The sequence below is a fragment of the Carassius auratus genome, chromosome 1, assembly GCF_003368295.1.
Source record: "Carassius auratus strain Wakin chromosome 1, ASM336829v1, whole genome shotgun sequence".
Classification (NCBI taxonomy): Eukaryota; Metazoa; Chordata; class Actinopteri; order Cypriniformes; family Cyprinidae; genus Carassius; species Carassius auratus.
This window is the reverse complement of record NC_039243.1, coordinates 3,309,535-3,326,131: the sequence shown is the minus strand read 5'-3', so window position 1 is coordinate 3,326,131 and position 16,597 is coordinate 3,309,535. Positions and strand designations below refer to the sequence as shown.

General features: G+C 35.4%; 1 protein-coding gene across 1 annotated transcript; it reads right to left on the bottom strand.

Moving 5' to 3' along the window:
* Positions 1-250: 250 nt before the first annotated feature.
* On the bottom strand, positions 251-16,087 carry LOC113117613 (B-cell receptor CD22-like). The gene is made up of 7 exons (XM_026286441.1): positions 16,062-16,087; positions 15,846-15,915; positions 3,967-4,308; positions 3,620-3,868; positions 644-886; positions 477-567; positions 251-329 (listed from the first exon to the last, which is right to left on the bottom strand). Exons 1-7 carry the CDS (start codon positions 16,074-16,076, stop codon positions 266-268), a joined length of 1,074 nt encoding a protein of 357 aa, XP_026142226.1. The 5' UTR covers positions 16,077-16,087; the 3' UTR covers positions 251-265.
* Positions 16,088-16,597: the final 510 nt, after the last annotated feature.

The following is a 16,597-nucleotide window of genomic DNA, read 5'->3' as shown; positions in this document are numbered from 1 at the left end:
TATATTGTCATACTGACATTCATCTTCCGGTCTGCTCTTCTCTTTCTTTCGGTGATATTGGACAGCTGCGTACTGGATCTCCTCAGTATCTCTGGATTCAGGAGTTTCTCCTCTGGATCTGCTGGGTTTCACACTGGCATACAGAGCATCATTGACTGGATCGGGTTCAGAAAGAGACTCGGCATGAACTGAAACTCTCTGTGACACATCAGCGTAAAGATCATTCTGAAAGACAATGGATGATCAATATTCTGGTACCGTGAAGTCAAGTTGTGTCTGGATGATTTACCTTTGTAATTGTGAGATCAGTTTTAACACTCATTTTCCTCCTGTTACATTGACAGATAATAGACAATAACATCAGACTTAATGTACAGGGAGAACATATGAATGCTGTTTTTTATTACGTTTTCTAATAATTCTTGCTATAATATTTAGCTACATTAAACACCCACTGCAGTTTTTATTGAACTGACTTTATAAACAGGATGATGATGATGATGAAGATGAATAATCCTCCAGATGTTGCTGCGATCACAATCACATTCCTATCAGCTCCTGGATGAGCTGAAAGATGAAGATCCTCATAATTAACAAACTGATGAATGATGAAGATCCAGGAGTGTGTTAATAAAAGCTTCACCTGTGACAGTAACAGCGTCTGATCTCTGAGATCCATGTTGATTGTGAGCCTCACAGTAGAAGCGTCCACTCTGTAGTGCACTGAAACTCTGTCCAGATCCAACAGCTGAGCTTTGATTCTCCTTAAACCAGCTGAAGTTCAGAGCAGGAGGGTTTGAATCACTGCTGCAGATCAGAGTCACTGAATCTCCCTCCACTATTACACCAGATCCAGTTATAGACACAGAGACGTTCCTGGGAGGATCTAAAATATGCACAAATTAAAATTCTAAAGAAAGATTATTAAATTGTGAATTTGGATATTTTGAGCAAGGTTGCAACTGATCATTAACTCACACATACCATTTAAAGTGACAGCATCAGACAAATAAATAAGCAAGCAGGAGTATGTGGTTAAAATATAGAATATGATTCATAAAACTCACACATTATGTTTAAAGTCACAGCATCAGAGTATTTCTCTCCATGTTCATTGCTGGATCTACACTTGTATTCTCCACTGTGATCAGAGCTGATCTTTGAGATGCTGTAGATTCTTCCAGATCCTACAGATGTTCCTCCTTTAAACCAGCTGATTTCTGCAGGAGGGTTTGAATCACTGCTGCAGTTCAGAGTCACTGAATCTCCCTCCACTATTACACCAGATCCACTTATGGACACTGAGACACTTTTTGGTGGGTCTAAAACAGTAAAAAAAAAAAAAAAAAAACGTTTAAGAAAAATTTATCAGAAAGGGAAAAAAAGAAGACTAGAATTCAAGAGGCCAAAATAATTCAAAAGTGATGTATAACAAAACACAACATATAAAAAGCGTAATAGGAAACATGCATTATATGAATAAATAAGTACATAAATAAATACAATAAAATAGAATAAGAATGAACTGACATCAAAACATAATCTGACATTAACCCTCTGGGTATGACAAATATGGAGGACCAAGAGTGCCACTTAAAAATACAAATTAAGAATCCATTTATTAATTTAATAATTCAAACTTAAAAATGTATGTAAATAAATCACTTTTTAAATGGACAAATGAATAGACATATTTAAAGATGTATTTAATGTCTAAAGGGTGGCAGTAGAACAGGGCACAGAATGCCTGAGGAGCATATCGCTGCAGCCTGCGGTGGACATCCAACCCGGCCCACATCCAATTGCGACGTCACAGACCACGTCCATTTCAAATATGTCACATTCTCATTCATTTTGAAGCAGGAAGTGTGTGTGTGTGTGTGTAAAGGGGCGGGGGGTGAGATGAGTGTTTTTATGTTGGGGGGGGGGGGGGTCTATCTATCCACACATGTATGTATGTATGCAGAGATGGGTAATCCAGGGGCCAAAAAGTCCTGCCATATTTTTGCTCCACCCATGAACTCAGCAGCTGATTTCATCAGAGGAGGAACCAAGTCATTCCTTTCAAGTCACAAGCTAGTCTTGAGTCAAATCCCAAGTCCTCAAAGAGTTAAAGTTAATGAGATCATTAAGTGACTAATTAAATGAAGATTGTGCATTAGTGATGAACACCTGCTGTTAACAATCAACATCACTGAAGAAAAGAGAAACACAAGCACTACAACTGACTTTAACCACAGCCTTGTATGAAAACAACTGGGAGAAAAAAAACTTTGCCACCATAATTGTGGTGAGAATTTGCTTCAGTTGAGCTCTTGAGCCTTTAAGCTGTTTTTATAAATTTTCTTCTAAGCAATTGCATTATTGTTTTATGGCAAACACTTGTGCAATTCTGATACAAATCTTGATCTAGCAGTTAATGTATGCTTTTGATGACTGTATGCTCTTGATTAAATTTATTGATTGTACTTTTAAATAAAATAATTTCTGGCTTAGTGGTTAGAGAGGACTGCTGTCTGTTCACTGCTGTGTGTGTACTTTGGATGGGTTAAATGCAGAGTATGAATTCTGAGTTTGTGTCACCATACTAAACTGTATTCCACTTTCACAAAAAAAAAAAAGAGAAATCTCATTACGTAAATGCCACCATAATGCTTCAATATTAAGGAATAAAACAAAAAGCACTTTGGGATTAGCCATTTAGCCATGACCATTTATCATATGATCCTCAACAGTGGTGAAAATAATTATTCATACTGCAGTGCATTATGGGAGTAATTCATGTATTTCAACATGAAGCATTTTGTTGATTGTCACCATTGTAGATATTCATATGCTGGTTCTTGATATGTGTGTGTGTCTAAAAAGCACTCTATTTCTATATGTGTTGCACAAATAAAAAATTCACTCTCTCCCTGTAAATATTAGAACAATGTTTTTTTGTGTGTGTGTGTGCTGTAGTTTCACTGGGATTATTCAAAACCTATACATGTGAAAAAACATTTTGATGTATTATTAAACCAGCTCATTGTGACAATAGTTTCTTCACATATCAAAGAACTCTTTTTTTCCACAACATCACATACAGAGAGAGATCTGTCACAATAAGTCAAGGGTCAAGAACAAAACTAATTCAAACACTGATCTCCATGATGATGACATCATTTTAACCAATGAAACAACAACATCTGATTATCTGTACTTCTCGATGACAGCAGGTGTTAATCATTAATGCACAATCATCATTTAATTAGTTACTTAATTATCTAATTAACTTGAACTCTTTGAGGACTTGACTCATTGACTCAAAAGTCAATTTACTCATTGAAATGTGTTTGTGCCTTTACCATAATTATAATCATCATCCATCAAAACTTTACACTGGTTTGCTGTATTCAGGACTAGTTCTGACTTAAGCAGTGGCTCATTAGGGACGATAAAGTAATCATCTTTTTGGATTAGATTTGAGGACGCTTGGCAAAATTTTATGTCATGTATTGAATATGTTGATATTAGCAGTTGGCCAAACAGCTATTCTGTCACACCAGAGATATGTAGTCCTAAACTCTGTTGACTTTCCAAAGTCAACTATTAAGAGAAAACAGCATTCTGTACTCACAGGTGACATTGAGCTGAGCAGCAGGAGAGATGTAAGTGTGTCCATGTAGAGCACAGCTGTATCTGCCTGCATCCTCTCTTCTGACTGACTGCAGCAGGAGTTGATTGTTTCTGTCTCTTCTCTCAGTTAATGGCTGTGAGTTTCTGTACCAGATGAATGTTGCTCTGTCAGTCAGAGTGCAGCTGCTTTTACATGTCAGACGGACATTATGTCCCTCTGTCACTCTCTCAGGAACCTCCACCTGAAGATCTGAACACAACACACACATTATATCTAGTGCTGCTGTCATACACTGATTATTATTCAACATAATGCACAGAAGAAGAGCTCAGCCTCATGAAAGTCACCTGTGACAGTAAGAGTCACTCCTGGATAACCAGTCCATTTTCCATCAGATTTATCAGTTGTGAATCTGAAACAGTACATGTGTTGGTCCTTCTGTGTCACATGACTCAGTCTGATGGTGCAGTTCTGCTTTTTGTCTCCCAGATACTGAAGCCTCTGACTGTATTCAGGATCCTTAGACAGATCTGGAGACTCTTTACCCTTTACAATGTTTTTGGTCCAGACCACTTTCTCAATCTTATATCCAGTAGGGTATGTATAAGTGCAGCTCATTATCACTGATGAGTTCTTTAGTGCACAGATGTGTGAAGGACTGTAACTCACACCCCAATCAGCAGAAACCACTGAAACACAGAATACATCAGGAGGAAAATTATGTTTTATCAGCTACAAAAGAAAATTAACACATCATGGTACTTTTAATTGAAAACAGCAACTAATTACAAGGAACTATAAGCAAATTTTCTCAGAATCTATTGAGTGATAAATGATGTGAAGTTCAACATCAGCTTTTATGAAGGGTGTTGCAGAAAAGCAGAAATAAAAGCACAGAGACAAATGAGTGAAAAGAGAACCAGGAAATCAGCTGTAAGTATTTAACACATTCACTTATGAGATCAAGAGCAGAAAAATATTTGAGTGTTACGCTGACTTTTTGTCCAATCAGATGCTCTGAACAATGAACACGTCCCTAAACCGCATGACACTGAGCAGCAAATAACAGAAGACTACTGAATATTTATAAAAGACACAAGGCCTAAACTTCATGTTTAAAAGGAAATACGTGACCCTTGACCAAAAAACCAGTCTTAAGTCACTCGGTTATATTTGTAGCAATAGCCACAAAAAAACATTGTATGGGTTAAAATGAACACATTTTCTTTTATGCTAAAAATCATTAGGATATTAAGTAAAGATCATGTTCCATGATACATATTTTGTAATTTTCCTACTGTTAATATATCAAAACTTATTTTTTTTCTTAGTAATATGCATTGCTAAGAATTCATTTGGACAACTTTAAAGGCGATTTCCTCAGTATTTAGATTTTTTTTATGCCCTCATATTACAGATATTCAAATATTTGTCTCTCAGCCAAATATTGTCCAATCTTAATAAACCATACATCAATGAAAAGTTTTTATTCAGCCTTCAGATGATGTATAAAAATCAATTTTGAACAATTCACTCTTTTGTGGTCGAGGGTCACATATGTGAATCCTTAAATAAAACCATCAGAGAGTGTGTAATGTGAATGTAACAGAGACTCACCGTGAATCATGAGCAGAAAGATCAGAGGAAGACGAGGAGCCATTCTGACCGACATCAGCTTCAAATATATCTATAATACAGCATTAATCAGCTCTTATACACTCATGAACAGTACATCTACATCTCCCTATTCTTAACATTTCTCACATTAAGAGTCGTGTGTTATATGAGCAATAATCATCAGTTTACATTGAAGTATGAGTGTGTTTGTCTTACCATGTTGAAGCTCATCAGGTCTGTCTTATCACGTGAACTTTATCTTTAGACTTGGTGTGGTTAACACTTTTTTTTGTTTTTTTTTTGTTGCAGAAACATCAGTGTCCCTTCCTTAACAACAGAACAACATACTGGACTAAAACTAAAGAAAAATAGTGCTTTGTTATCAGAAGCTGATAATATTGAGTATTTCGAGATCATGGTTTTTAATAGCAGGAATATAATGTGAAATAAGGCAGTGCTTGTATCCACCAATGAACATCACTTCAGCTGTTTTGTTCTGCTGCCTTAATCTGAATATTATGGTCTGGTTTCACAGGCTGGGTTTAGACTAAATCAGGATTAGGCCATAGTTCAATTAGGACATGTCTGAAACCATTTGATAAATGATCTGAGTGAATTATTTCTTCAGTTTAGATGGAGTAATTGAAAGCATATCAAATAAGTCAGTCATGAAAATCATGCTTCACTAAATAAGTGTGAAAGTTAAGACGAAAAATTATTAATGTTGCTCTAAACATTATAAAGATGTGAGTTTTGTGGCTTGATGTTCATGTCTATCAGCTCTGAGATCTTCTTTATTCTAATAAAGTCCTTTGACACATAACCCTCTATCATATCTACACACTATCTTCAGAGAAAAAAAGGTCAAAAATATGCATGATCTGTTGATATGATGATGTTTGTCCAATCAGACGCTCTGAAGAGTGAGAAAGTCCCTCCCCTAAACCGCCTCACACTGACTAACAAGAAATCAGCAAATCATATGCAAGACTGTGATGTAACGAAGAACTACTGGATATTCATAAAATGGACACGCACAGTAACATCTCATCTTCCTTTTTCATCAGCACCACACAGAAACTACTCATAATCACTCATTATCAGGTCTTTGATAATACAATTTTGTCAGGAATTATGTGTTACATGAGCTTCATCTATAGAAATCAGTTTTCATTGAAGTATGAGTGTGTTTGTTTTTCTGTATTGAAGCATCAGATCAGCAGCAGCCACACATCTGACTCTTTTAATACAGTGTTTAACACTCTTTTAATTTGCAGACGTTGGATTTTGGTTGAAAATTAAAATCGGGTTGACGTCAAGAACCAACGTTGGGCAGATGCTGAATTTTGGCCGGAATAAACACCCCCCACCCCAAAAAACATAAAAAACTGTGAAATGCATGGCAGTACACGTATAACCAGCTTCACTTATTACTAACCAGTTTGACTTTATTTCTGTCAGATGTCTACAGAAGTTATTTTGAGAATTTACAGAGGTTTAGATGTTGATGTTTTATTTGAAAATGTTTGATCACCATTATTGTGATCAGTGTTTGCTTTAGTTGGGTAGTTTGACTCTTGGCTTAGTAAGTTTGTGGTTCCTGTAATAGAGTTTACTAAAACACATAATTTGTTATAAAAGGAGCCACAAACAAGAATAAGGTGATGTAGTTTTCATAATCGTGAAGAAAAATGATTGAGGAAAATTATTTTTATAGTCACTGACCCAAAGTGGTTATTTTTTATTAATGAACAATATTCAGCAATATGCTCGACAAACAAACCGTCACAGCAACCACAATAGCCAAAATATATAATAAGTGTTAAGAGCCCAGCTAATGGAAACACTAATCACTGTTATGGTGTTTAACTCTTATGCTGTTATGGAAATTAAACACATTAGAGTTAAACCTCTGTTAATTTTCAATAAGAGCTTTTGTAGACGTCTGACAGAAATAAAGTCAGTCTGGTTAGTAATAAGTGAAGCTGGTAATGTTGTTTGTGGAGTTGTTTAATCCTCCTCTGCTGAGATATTGAGATATTTAATGTGCTGCCATGCATTTCACCCTTTGTTGCAGTGTGGTGCTTATTCCAACCAAAATTCAACGTCTGTCTGATGTCGGAGTTTAACGTCAAACAAAGTTGGGTTTAGACGTCAACCCGACTTAAATTTTCAACCAAAATATGACGTCTTACTGACGTTGGATTAGTTGGAGTCCAACGTCTTCCTGACGTCACATTGATGTACTGCGCCTGCTGGGTGGTGTTTCTTTTTCTTCTTCACTTGTGTATTTTTGAACATTTTGTACAGAATATGCATACTAGCACCCTCTACCATAAACCAATGAAAACACAGATTCAAGGAGTATAGCTCAAATATATTTAGACTTTTTGTAAGTATAAGTCAAGTAACTTAATTTTAAACGTAATTTTAAGTATATTTCTGAGAAGTACATGAAGAGCATTTCTGAGAAGTACATAAAATCTTAATCTTAAAGTATACTGAAGAAGTATACTAATAGCACACTTGAATAAACTTATTTTGCGTAAGGGCTGTACTTATTATCCTAATGATTTTTGGCATAAAATAAAATAATAATAATTTTAACCCATACAATGTTTTCGTGGCTATTGCTACATAAATTATATAACCCAGTGACTTAAGACTGGTTTGTGGTCCAGGGTCACATATTTCCTTTAAAACAGGAAGTTTAGATGAGAAACGGCAAAGGCCTTGTGTCTTTTATAAATATCCAGTAGTCTTCTGTTATTTGCTGCTCAGTGTCATGTGGTTTAGGGAGCATTTGATTGGACAAAAAGTCAGTGTAACACTTTTCGATTCTTGTTCTCAGAAGTAAATATGTTAAATACTTACAGCTGGTTCTCTTTTCACTCCTTTGTGCTTTTCTGCAACACCCTTCACAAAAACAGATGATCAGCTTCACATCATTTTTCACTCAATAAATTCTGAGAAAATTAGCTTATAGTTCCTTATAACAAGTTGCTCTTTTCAATTAAAAAGTATCATCATGTTCATTTTCTTTTGTAGCTGATAAAACATAATTTTCCTCCTGATGTATTCTGTGTTTCAGTGGTTTCTGCTGATTGGGGTGTGAGTTACAGTCCTTCACACATCTGTGCACTAAAGAACTCATCAGTGATAATGAGCTGCACTTATACATAACCTACTGGATATAAGATTGAGAAAGTGTTCTGGACCAGAAACCCTGTAAAGGGTAAAGAGCCTCCAGATCTGTGTAAGGATCCTGAATACAATCAGAGGCTTCAGTATCTGGGAGACAAACAGCAGAACTGCACCATCAGACTGAGTCATGTGACACAGAAGAACCATCGTACACTGTAAAAAGTGATTCTCTATATTTATTCAATAAAATTGTGTCAAAAATTTACAAGCAATATTATTAATTAAATTTAACACATTTTAATTAAGTAGAATTAACCATTCAAAATGAGTAGAATAACATGAAAAAATAAGTACAATTTACACAAAAATATTGTTTTCATTGGATAAAAAAAAAAAAAAAAAAAAAAAAAAAACACTTTTCTAAAGAATACTATGTTATGCATGCCAGGACAGTAGTTGGCGATCATGAAACACCCTTCGAAAACATTATATGCATGCACATGACATCAGCCTTTTAACAAATTTGCATTTTTGTTGCTTACATAGATATGATAAAGGCATCATGTTCAAAAGGTTGTAAGGCCCCCAAAACAGAGTTATTGAAGACACCTAAAGTTCACGAACAGAATCACTGAAGGAAAAACTAATTATAAATTTGCTTACCATTGTAGTGGTCAGTGTTTGCTTTAGTTGAACTCTTGACCCTTAAAATTTTAAACAGATTTATTTTGGTTACTAGTTGTGATACAGCAGCTAGACAAGCCAAGAAGGAAATTAAACCAGATGGTGTTATTTGTTTTTGCATTATCATTTGATCTGGGTTTCTGAGTTGGGTGTGTCTGATCAATGACAGGTGTCTGGTGGTTATGAAATGTAAGTTTAGGTGTTTTTTTTTTTTTCAGCATTATCTGAGCGATTCTTAGAAGTATCTCTGATCTAAACCTTGTTAAAAAAAAGTGTTTTTGTTTAGGCACACAGACATCAAGAATCAGCCTCAGAACCTCAACAATGATGACCATCAAAAAGCATGTTGCACTGCATTCTGGGTGCCACCAATCAAAACTCATTTATGGCTCCCATCATGCTTTGTGGCATGAATAAATTATGAGCAACAATTCTATAGTAGCTTCGTTTTTGTGATTCTTACAGTTCGTCTGAATATGCTGTTTGTCACCATTCTTGAGATTCATACACTGTAAAAAGTGATTCTCTATATTTATTCAAAAAAATTGTGTCAAAAATTTACAAGCAATGTTATTAATTACATTTAACACATTTTAATTAAGTAGAATTAAACATTCAAAATGAGTAGAATAACATGAATTAAGTAAAATGTACACAAAATATTGATTTCATTGGATAAAAAACAAACAAACAAAAAAACACTATATAAGTTACACAAACACAATGGACAGACAACTGAAGCTGATCATATTGAGACAAAAATATATATATATATTTATATTGTCCATTGTGAAGGTGTGAAATTGAAATATTGAAGGCAAATGTATTTTTAAAATGTTAAAACAGTGAGCTTACTTCATATTTATATTTCTATACAATAACATTTAATTTTACTGTTACATCATTCCTAAACTATAAAGAAATAAAAGGCTTCACCAACTATTCATTAATGACAGCTGTCAATCATATGTGGCTCCGCCCATAGAGCTCAGGATTGGTTCCTCTCTGCTCCGCCTCTCACTGCAACATCTTCCTGTTGATCTGAACAAACAAGAAGAAGAAGAACGACTGACTGAAGTTCATCAACAACATTATAAACCTTCCACAAGCTTGATAAAACAATCAAACTACAACTGAAGAGAGTTTTCTGGATTATCTTGAGATGAGCTGCAGTTCAGACACTTACTGATGGATTCTCATGTTTAGGATCAAGAGTCTTCAGGAGGTCTGGGACGAACGGTCTGTGAGGAAGAGAGCGAGAGATGGTCATGTGATCATCTGTGATGATGATCTGACTTTGACGTCTCACTTACTGTGAGTGTGTCGTAGAGGTCAGAGGTCGTGGACTTGAGCTCAAGAGCTGTATATGTGTCTTCACCGGGATCAGAGATCTACAGAGACAGAAGCAGATGAGTTCATGTTTAAAATCTGAAAGAGTAACTGCACTGAGTTTATTATTGAGAGGAACTGTTTACTGAATCCAGGACTATAGAATCAGGTGTCCTGTACTCTTCATATCTGTGTACGGCTCATACAGCAGCTGTGGGAAACATCTCTCATGCAGAAAAACACTGTAAATAACTGATCATCTCACCGCAGACTCCTTCATAGCAGATCTTCTGTTCATCCTTTTAGTAAGACTGTCAGAAGAAAGATGAATAAACAGCACATTTAAAGAGATTCATATAGATATTACATATCCTGATCTGCTGTGATGTTGGAGGACCTCGATCAGTGACTGAATGAACCTGTTTCTACAATAATGTTGTAGGAGACAAGTTATTTTTTATACTGAATTTATTTCACATATTTTAGATTGTGTTGTTTCGTGTTGTCTTGTGTTTTTGTGGTTTAGGAGTCCTCTATAGGAGGTGATATATCAGAATATAATGGTGTTATGTCTGAGTGTATTTACTGAAGAGGAAGAGGAGTGAAACACTGTCAGTGGTGTTTCCCGTGTGGTACACAAACAGTCTTTGTCACTACAGATGTTGTTCAGAAATGTTCATAGATTCATTAATAAACACAACTTACTATGATAACGGTAGTTTTTAACTGTTATACATGCATGTGTGGTAAACAAGTATATTTTAACACTGAAAGCATACAGCAGTTATTTCCGAAAGGAGCGTCTTACCAAAGGTACATCATGAAAGCACCGGATGCTCCACCGAGTAAAACAGCAGCAGAAACAGCAACAGCTAGAGCTACTGACGAGAAACATCTGACTGCTGAAATACAGACAAACATACACACCATACTGTACATTTAACAGGACTAGATACCACAACATACACTGACAAATAATGAAGAAAGCAGGTTAAAAAATAGAATATGATTCATAAAACTCACACATGACGTTTAAAGTCACAGCATCAGAGTATTTCTCTCCATGTTCATTGATGGATCTACACTTGTATTCTCCACTGTGATCAGATCTGATGTTTGAGATGCTGTAGATTCTTCCAGATCGTACAAACATTCCTCCTTTAAACCAGCTGATTTCTGCAGGAGGGTTTGAATCACTGCTGCAGATCAGAGTCACTGAATCTCCCTCCACTATTACACCAGATGGACTGATGGAGACTGACACACTCTTGGGTGGGTCTAAAAACAATTACAAAAATATTTGTTGACTTGACCTTTGAATACTCAGTCAGTAATGCAATCTAAAAATGATCCCAATAAATGTTTTTCAGTATAATGTTTAATAAACTCACACATGACGTTTAAAGTCACAGCATCAGAGTATTTCTCTCCATGTTCATTGATGGATCTACACTTGTATTCTCCACTGTGATCAGAGCTGATCTTTGAGATGCTGTAGATTCTTCCAGATCCTACAAACGTTCTTCCTTTAAACCAGCTGATTTCTGCAGGAGGGTTTGCATCACTGCTGCAGATCAGAGTCACTGAATCTCCCTCCACTATTACAGATGGACTGATGGATACTGAGACGCTCCTGGGAGGATCTAAAACAGAACAGAAAAAAAAAAAAAGATTTTATGTTAATCAAGGTGTCTGCAGATATGATCAAGTTACATTTAAGGCTTTTGAAGAACCTTTTAATACCAATTTATGTGAAATTTATGACCAAACTTGTGATGGAATTACATTGAATATTACATACGTGATACGTATATTTAATTTGTTTTAATGTAATATCCCATAGTCACTGAGATATTTTGTGGTGTACACAATTTATTCTGATGTAATATTTTCATCAGTGTAGTATCAGCTTTTTCAAACTTAAATCTGCATGTTTTTAATATTTACCCCAAGATGTCATTTACCTTAATAAAGGCCAATATTTTTTACCCTTATTAAATATATGCATAATCTTTCATGCCAAATTCTTACAATTAATCAATAAATTAATTATATACTACTGCGCTGTTACCAATAAAGTTATTTTAAAAATATTTTACACAGCAAAATTACAACTGCAGTAAATAATGTAATGAGATTAATGTTTTAAATAACATTTGTAATATACAAATAAGAAATGTTGGGAAAATGCATACTTTTAAAGATGAGACTAAACAATAAATCACTTATTCATTAAATCGCTTCCTTCAAACCTGAAGTGTTGCTTGGATAATGTGCAATAATTCTGATCTGATCTTTGATCAGAAATGTTTTTGTTGGTGAAACAGAACAAAACAGTTGTGTCTCAAATGTACGTAAGTTCATACTTTACTTGTTTGTTGAACTAAAATCAATGAAACATTTGCAATTGTGAAAATATTCAGCAGAAATCTTGTCACAGATGTTACTTAACTACATTGTTTTAAATAAACAAAACATTTTTAATTTTGACCTCAGTATGTTTGTTCTGTGAGTTTCTTTATATATGTCCCTCATATGATTTGATTTCTCCATGAAAGTCTCTCACACACACACACAGACAGCGGGACTGAGACCAGAAGTACACACTATCCATAATCTATCACTGTTTATAAATCAGAAGAATCATTCTCGTGTTTCGAAGCATCACTAGTTATTTTTTGTCACTTTAGTTTGAATCAGACTAGATACCACAAAATATACTGACAAATAAAGCAGGTGTGTGTGTTTAGAATATAGAATATGATTCATAAAACTCACACATGACATTTAAAGTCAAAGCATCAGAGTATTTCTCTCCATGTTCATTGATGGATCTACACTTGTATACTCCACTGTGATCAGATCTGATGTTTGAGATGCTGTAGATTCTTCCAGATCCTACAAACATTCCTCCTTTAAACCAGCTGATTTCTGCAGGAGGGTTTGAATCACTGCTGCAGGTCAGAGTCACTGAATCTCCCTCCAATATTACACCAGATGGACTGATGGAGACTGAAACACTCCTGGGTGGGTCTAAAAACAATTACAAAAATATTTGTTGACTTGACCTTTGAATACTCAGTCAGTAATGCAATCTAAAAATGATCCCAATAAATGTTTTTCAGTATAATGTTTAATAAACTCACACATGACGTTTAAAGTCACAGCATCAGAGTATTTCTCTCCATGTTCATTGATGGATCTACACTTGTATACTTCACTGTGATCAGAGCTGATCTTTGAGATGCTGTAGATTCTTCCAGATCCTATAAATGTTCCTCCTTTAAACCAGCTGATTTCTGCAGGAGGGTTTGAATCACTGCTGCAGATCAGAGTCACTGAATCTCCCTCCATTATTACACCTGATCCATTTATAGACACTGACACATTCCTGGGAGGATCTTAAACAGAAAAATACAAAAACAAATTTGTCATTGCATAAGACCTATGAATAAGAGATTTCTGAATCTCCCTCCTTTATTTCTCCAGATGGACTGATGGAGATCACAGGTTTCTCTGGAGGATCTGCAGGTGTCTGGTGAAAGTATTCATGGTATATTCTCTATTTATATACATTTTTATTCATTGACGAAACATTGCATTTGTAAACAGTTTCCTTCTCAACCTTAGACATTATATATTTTTTTCATTTTTCTTTTAGATACTGTTGAAAATGAAGATCCAGTATTAAATAGTATTTTCTGATTTGATGCTAATGTGTTTAAAAGTTAGTTTGACCATCCAGAAGAAAGACAACTTTTTAATTTCGTACAGGCCTGTCAAGAAAAGTAAGAGTGTTTGTTTATCTCTTTTGCTTACACACTTCACAAATATTTAACTATTTAATTAATTTTCCATCAGTTTGATTACATAAATAAATAATCTTTCTGTGATTCATATGTTTCAGTCATACGTAATTTAATCAGGTAATGATTGATGTAATACTTCACAAGTCCCCAGAGTTAACTAAACACTGCTCTGTGTTCATGTGTTTCCACAATACAGAGTATTAAAGTAGCACTGAAGCAGTGTTTTCATGAAATAATTGTATGAGTTATGATTTTGGAGAAGGGATAAGAGATTATACAAACTGGCCATTAATCAGAGATTAATGACAAGATTCACAGTTAATTTTAAAGATGAAACATCATTCTCTACTCACAGGAGACATTGAGCTGAGCAGCAGGAGAGATGTAAGTGTGTCCATGTAGAGCACAGCTGTATCTGCCTGCATCCTCTCTTCTGACTGACTGCAGCAGGAGTTGATTGTTTCTGTCTCTTCTCTCAGTTAATGGCTGTGAGTTTCTGTACCAGATGAATGTTGCTCTGTCAGTCAGAGTGCAGCTGCTTTTACATGTCAGACTGACATTATGACCCTCTGTCACTCTCTCAGGAGCCTCCACCTGAAGATCTGAACACAACACACACATTATATCTAGTGCTGCTGTCATACACTGATTATTATTCAACATAATGCACAGAAGAAGAGCTCAGCCTCATGAAAGTCACCTGTGACAGTGAGATTCACTCCAGGATGACCAAGCCATACGCCACCAGGTTTATCAGTGATGAATCTGAAATAGTACATGTGTTGGTCCTTCTGTGTCACATGACTCAGTCTGATGGTGCAGTTCTGCTGTTTGTCTCCCAGATACTGAAGCCTCTGACTGTATTCAGGATCCTTAGACAGATCTGGATAGTCTTCACCCTTTACAGGGTTTTTGGTCCAGAACACTTTCTCGATCTGATGTCCAGTAGGGTATGTATAAGTGCAGATTATTATCACTGATGAGTTCTTTAGTGCACAGATGTGTGAAGGACTGTAACTCACACCCCAACCAGCAGAAACCCCTGAAACACAGAATACATCAGGAGGAAAATTATGTTTTATCGGTTACAACAGAAAATTAACACATCATGATACTTTTTTACTGACAAGAGCAACTCATTATAAGGAAATAAAAGCTAATCAGTTTGGAAACAAAAGCAAAGAGACCAAGGAGTGAAAGAGAACCAGGAAATCATCCGTGAACAACACGCTACACTGTCAACTACTGAAAAACAAGATTAAGAAAATAAAAAAAATTGATTTTGACATCAAAATATGGGTTTTAGTTCACATTTATCAGATCTGCTCATCTATGAGCTACTGAACTATTTAACATATTCACTTCTGAGATCATGAGCCAAAAATATTCTAAAGTTGCACTGACTTTTGGTCCAATCAGATGCTCTGAACAACAACACTTCATTAAATCACATGACACTGACCAGTGAATAACAGAAGACTACTAGATATTTATAAAAGTCCTGTGACATTTCTCACCTATACTTCCTGTTTAAAAGGACATATGTGAGAACAGGACAGAAGAAAGTGTTCATCAGCCGCTCATCGTGAGCTCTTAAATAAAACCATCAGAGAGTTTGTAATGTGAATGTAACAGAGACTCACCGTGAATCATGAGCAGAAAGATCAGAGGAAGACGAGGAGCCATTCTGACCGACATCAGCGTCAAATATATCTATAATACAGCATTAATCAGCTCTTATACACTCATAAACAGTACATCTACATCTCCATATTCTTAACATTTCTCACGTTAAGACTCGTGTGTTATATGAGCAATAATCATCAGTTTTCATTGAAGTATGAGTGTGTTTGTCTTACCGTGTTGAAGCTCATCAGATCAGCAGCAGACACATGACTGTTTTAACACATGAACTTTAGATATGTGGCTTTGTGTAGTTAACACCTTTTTTTTTTTTTACAAAGTTGCAGATATATCAGTGTTCCTCCCTCAACAAGAGAACAACATTACTGGACTTAATCTACAGAAAAACAGAGCTCTTTTTCTTTAAGTTAATTTAAATACATTTACTGAAGGTGTTTAGAGAACAAGATTGTGTTTGCAGACTTTCTGCTGGATATTTAACTTATTGGTTAAAATGATGTCACCATCATGGAGATCAGTGTTTGGTTTAGTTGACCCTTGATTTGTTGGGTCAGATCTCTATCTGTAGCTCCTCATGTATTGCTGAGAAGAAAAGAGATCTGTGATATATGAAGAACATGTAATCACACTGAGCTGGTTTACTTCTGTTTATATATATATAAAATGTTTTTTTCTCTCTTTTCACATGTTTAGGTTTTGAGTCTCAGTGAAATAATACCAGTGAAACTACAGCATACAAAAAAAAAAAAAA

Bases quoted from the DNA above. Each gene is read 5' to 3' on its own strand.
- LOC113117613 (XM_026286441.1), bottom strand. The intron at 887-3,619 runs GTGAGTACAGAA...TGCATATTTTAG, and splicing joins TGCTCAGCTCAATGTCACCT to ATCCTCCCAGGAACGTCTCT. The intron at 568-643 runs GTGAAGCTTTTA...TTCATCTTTCAG, and splicing joins AGACGCTGTTACTGTCACAG to CTCATCCAGGAGCTGATAGG.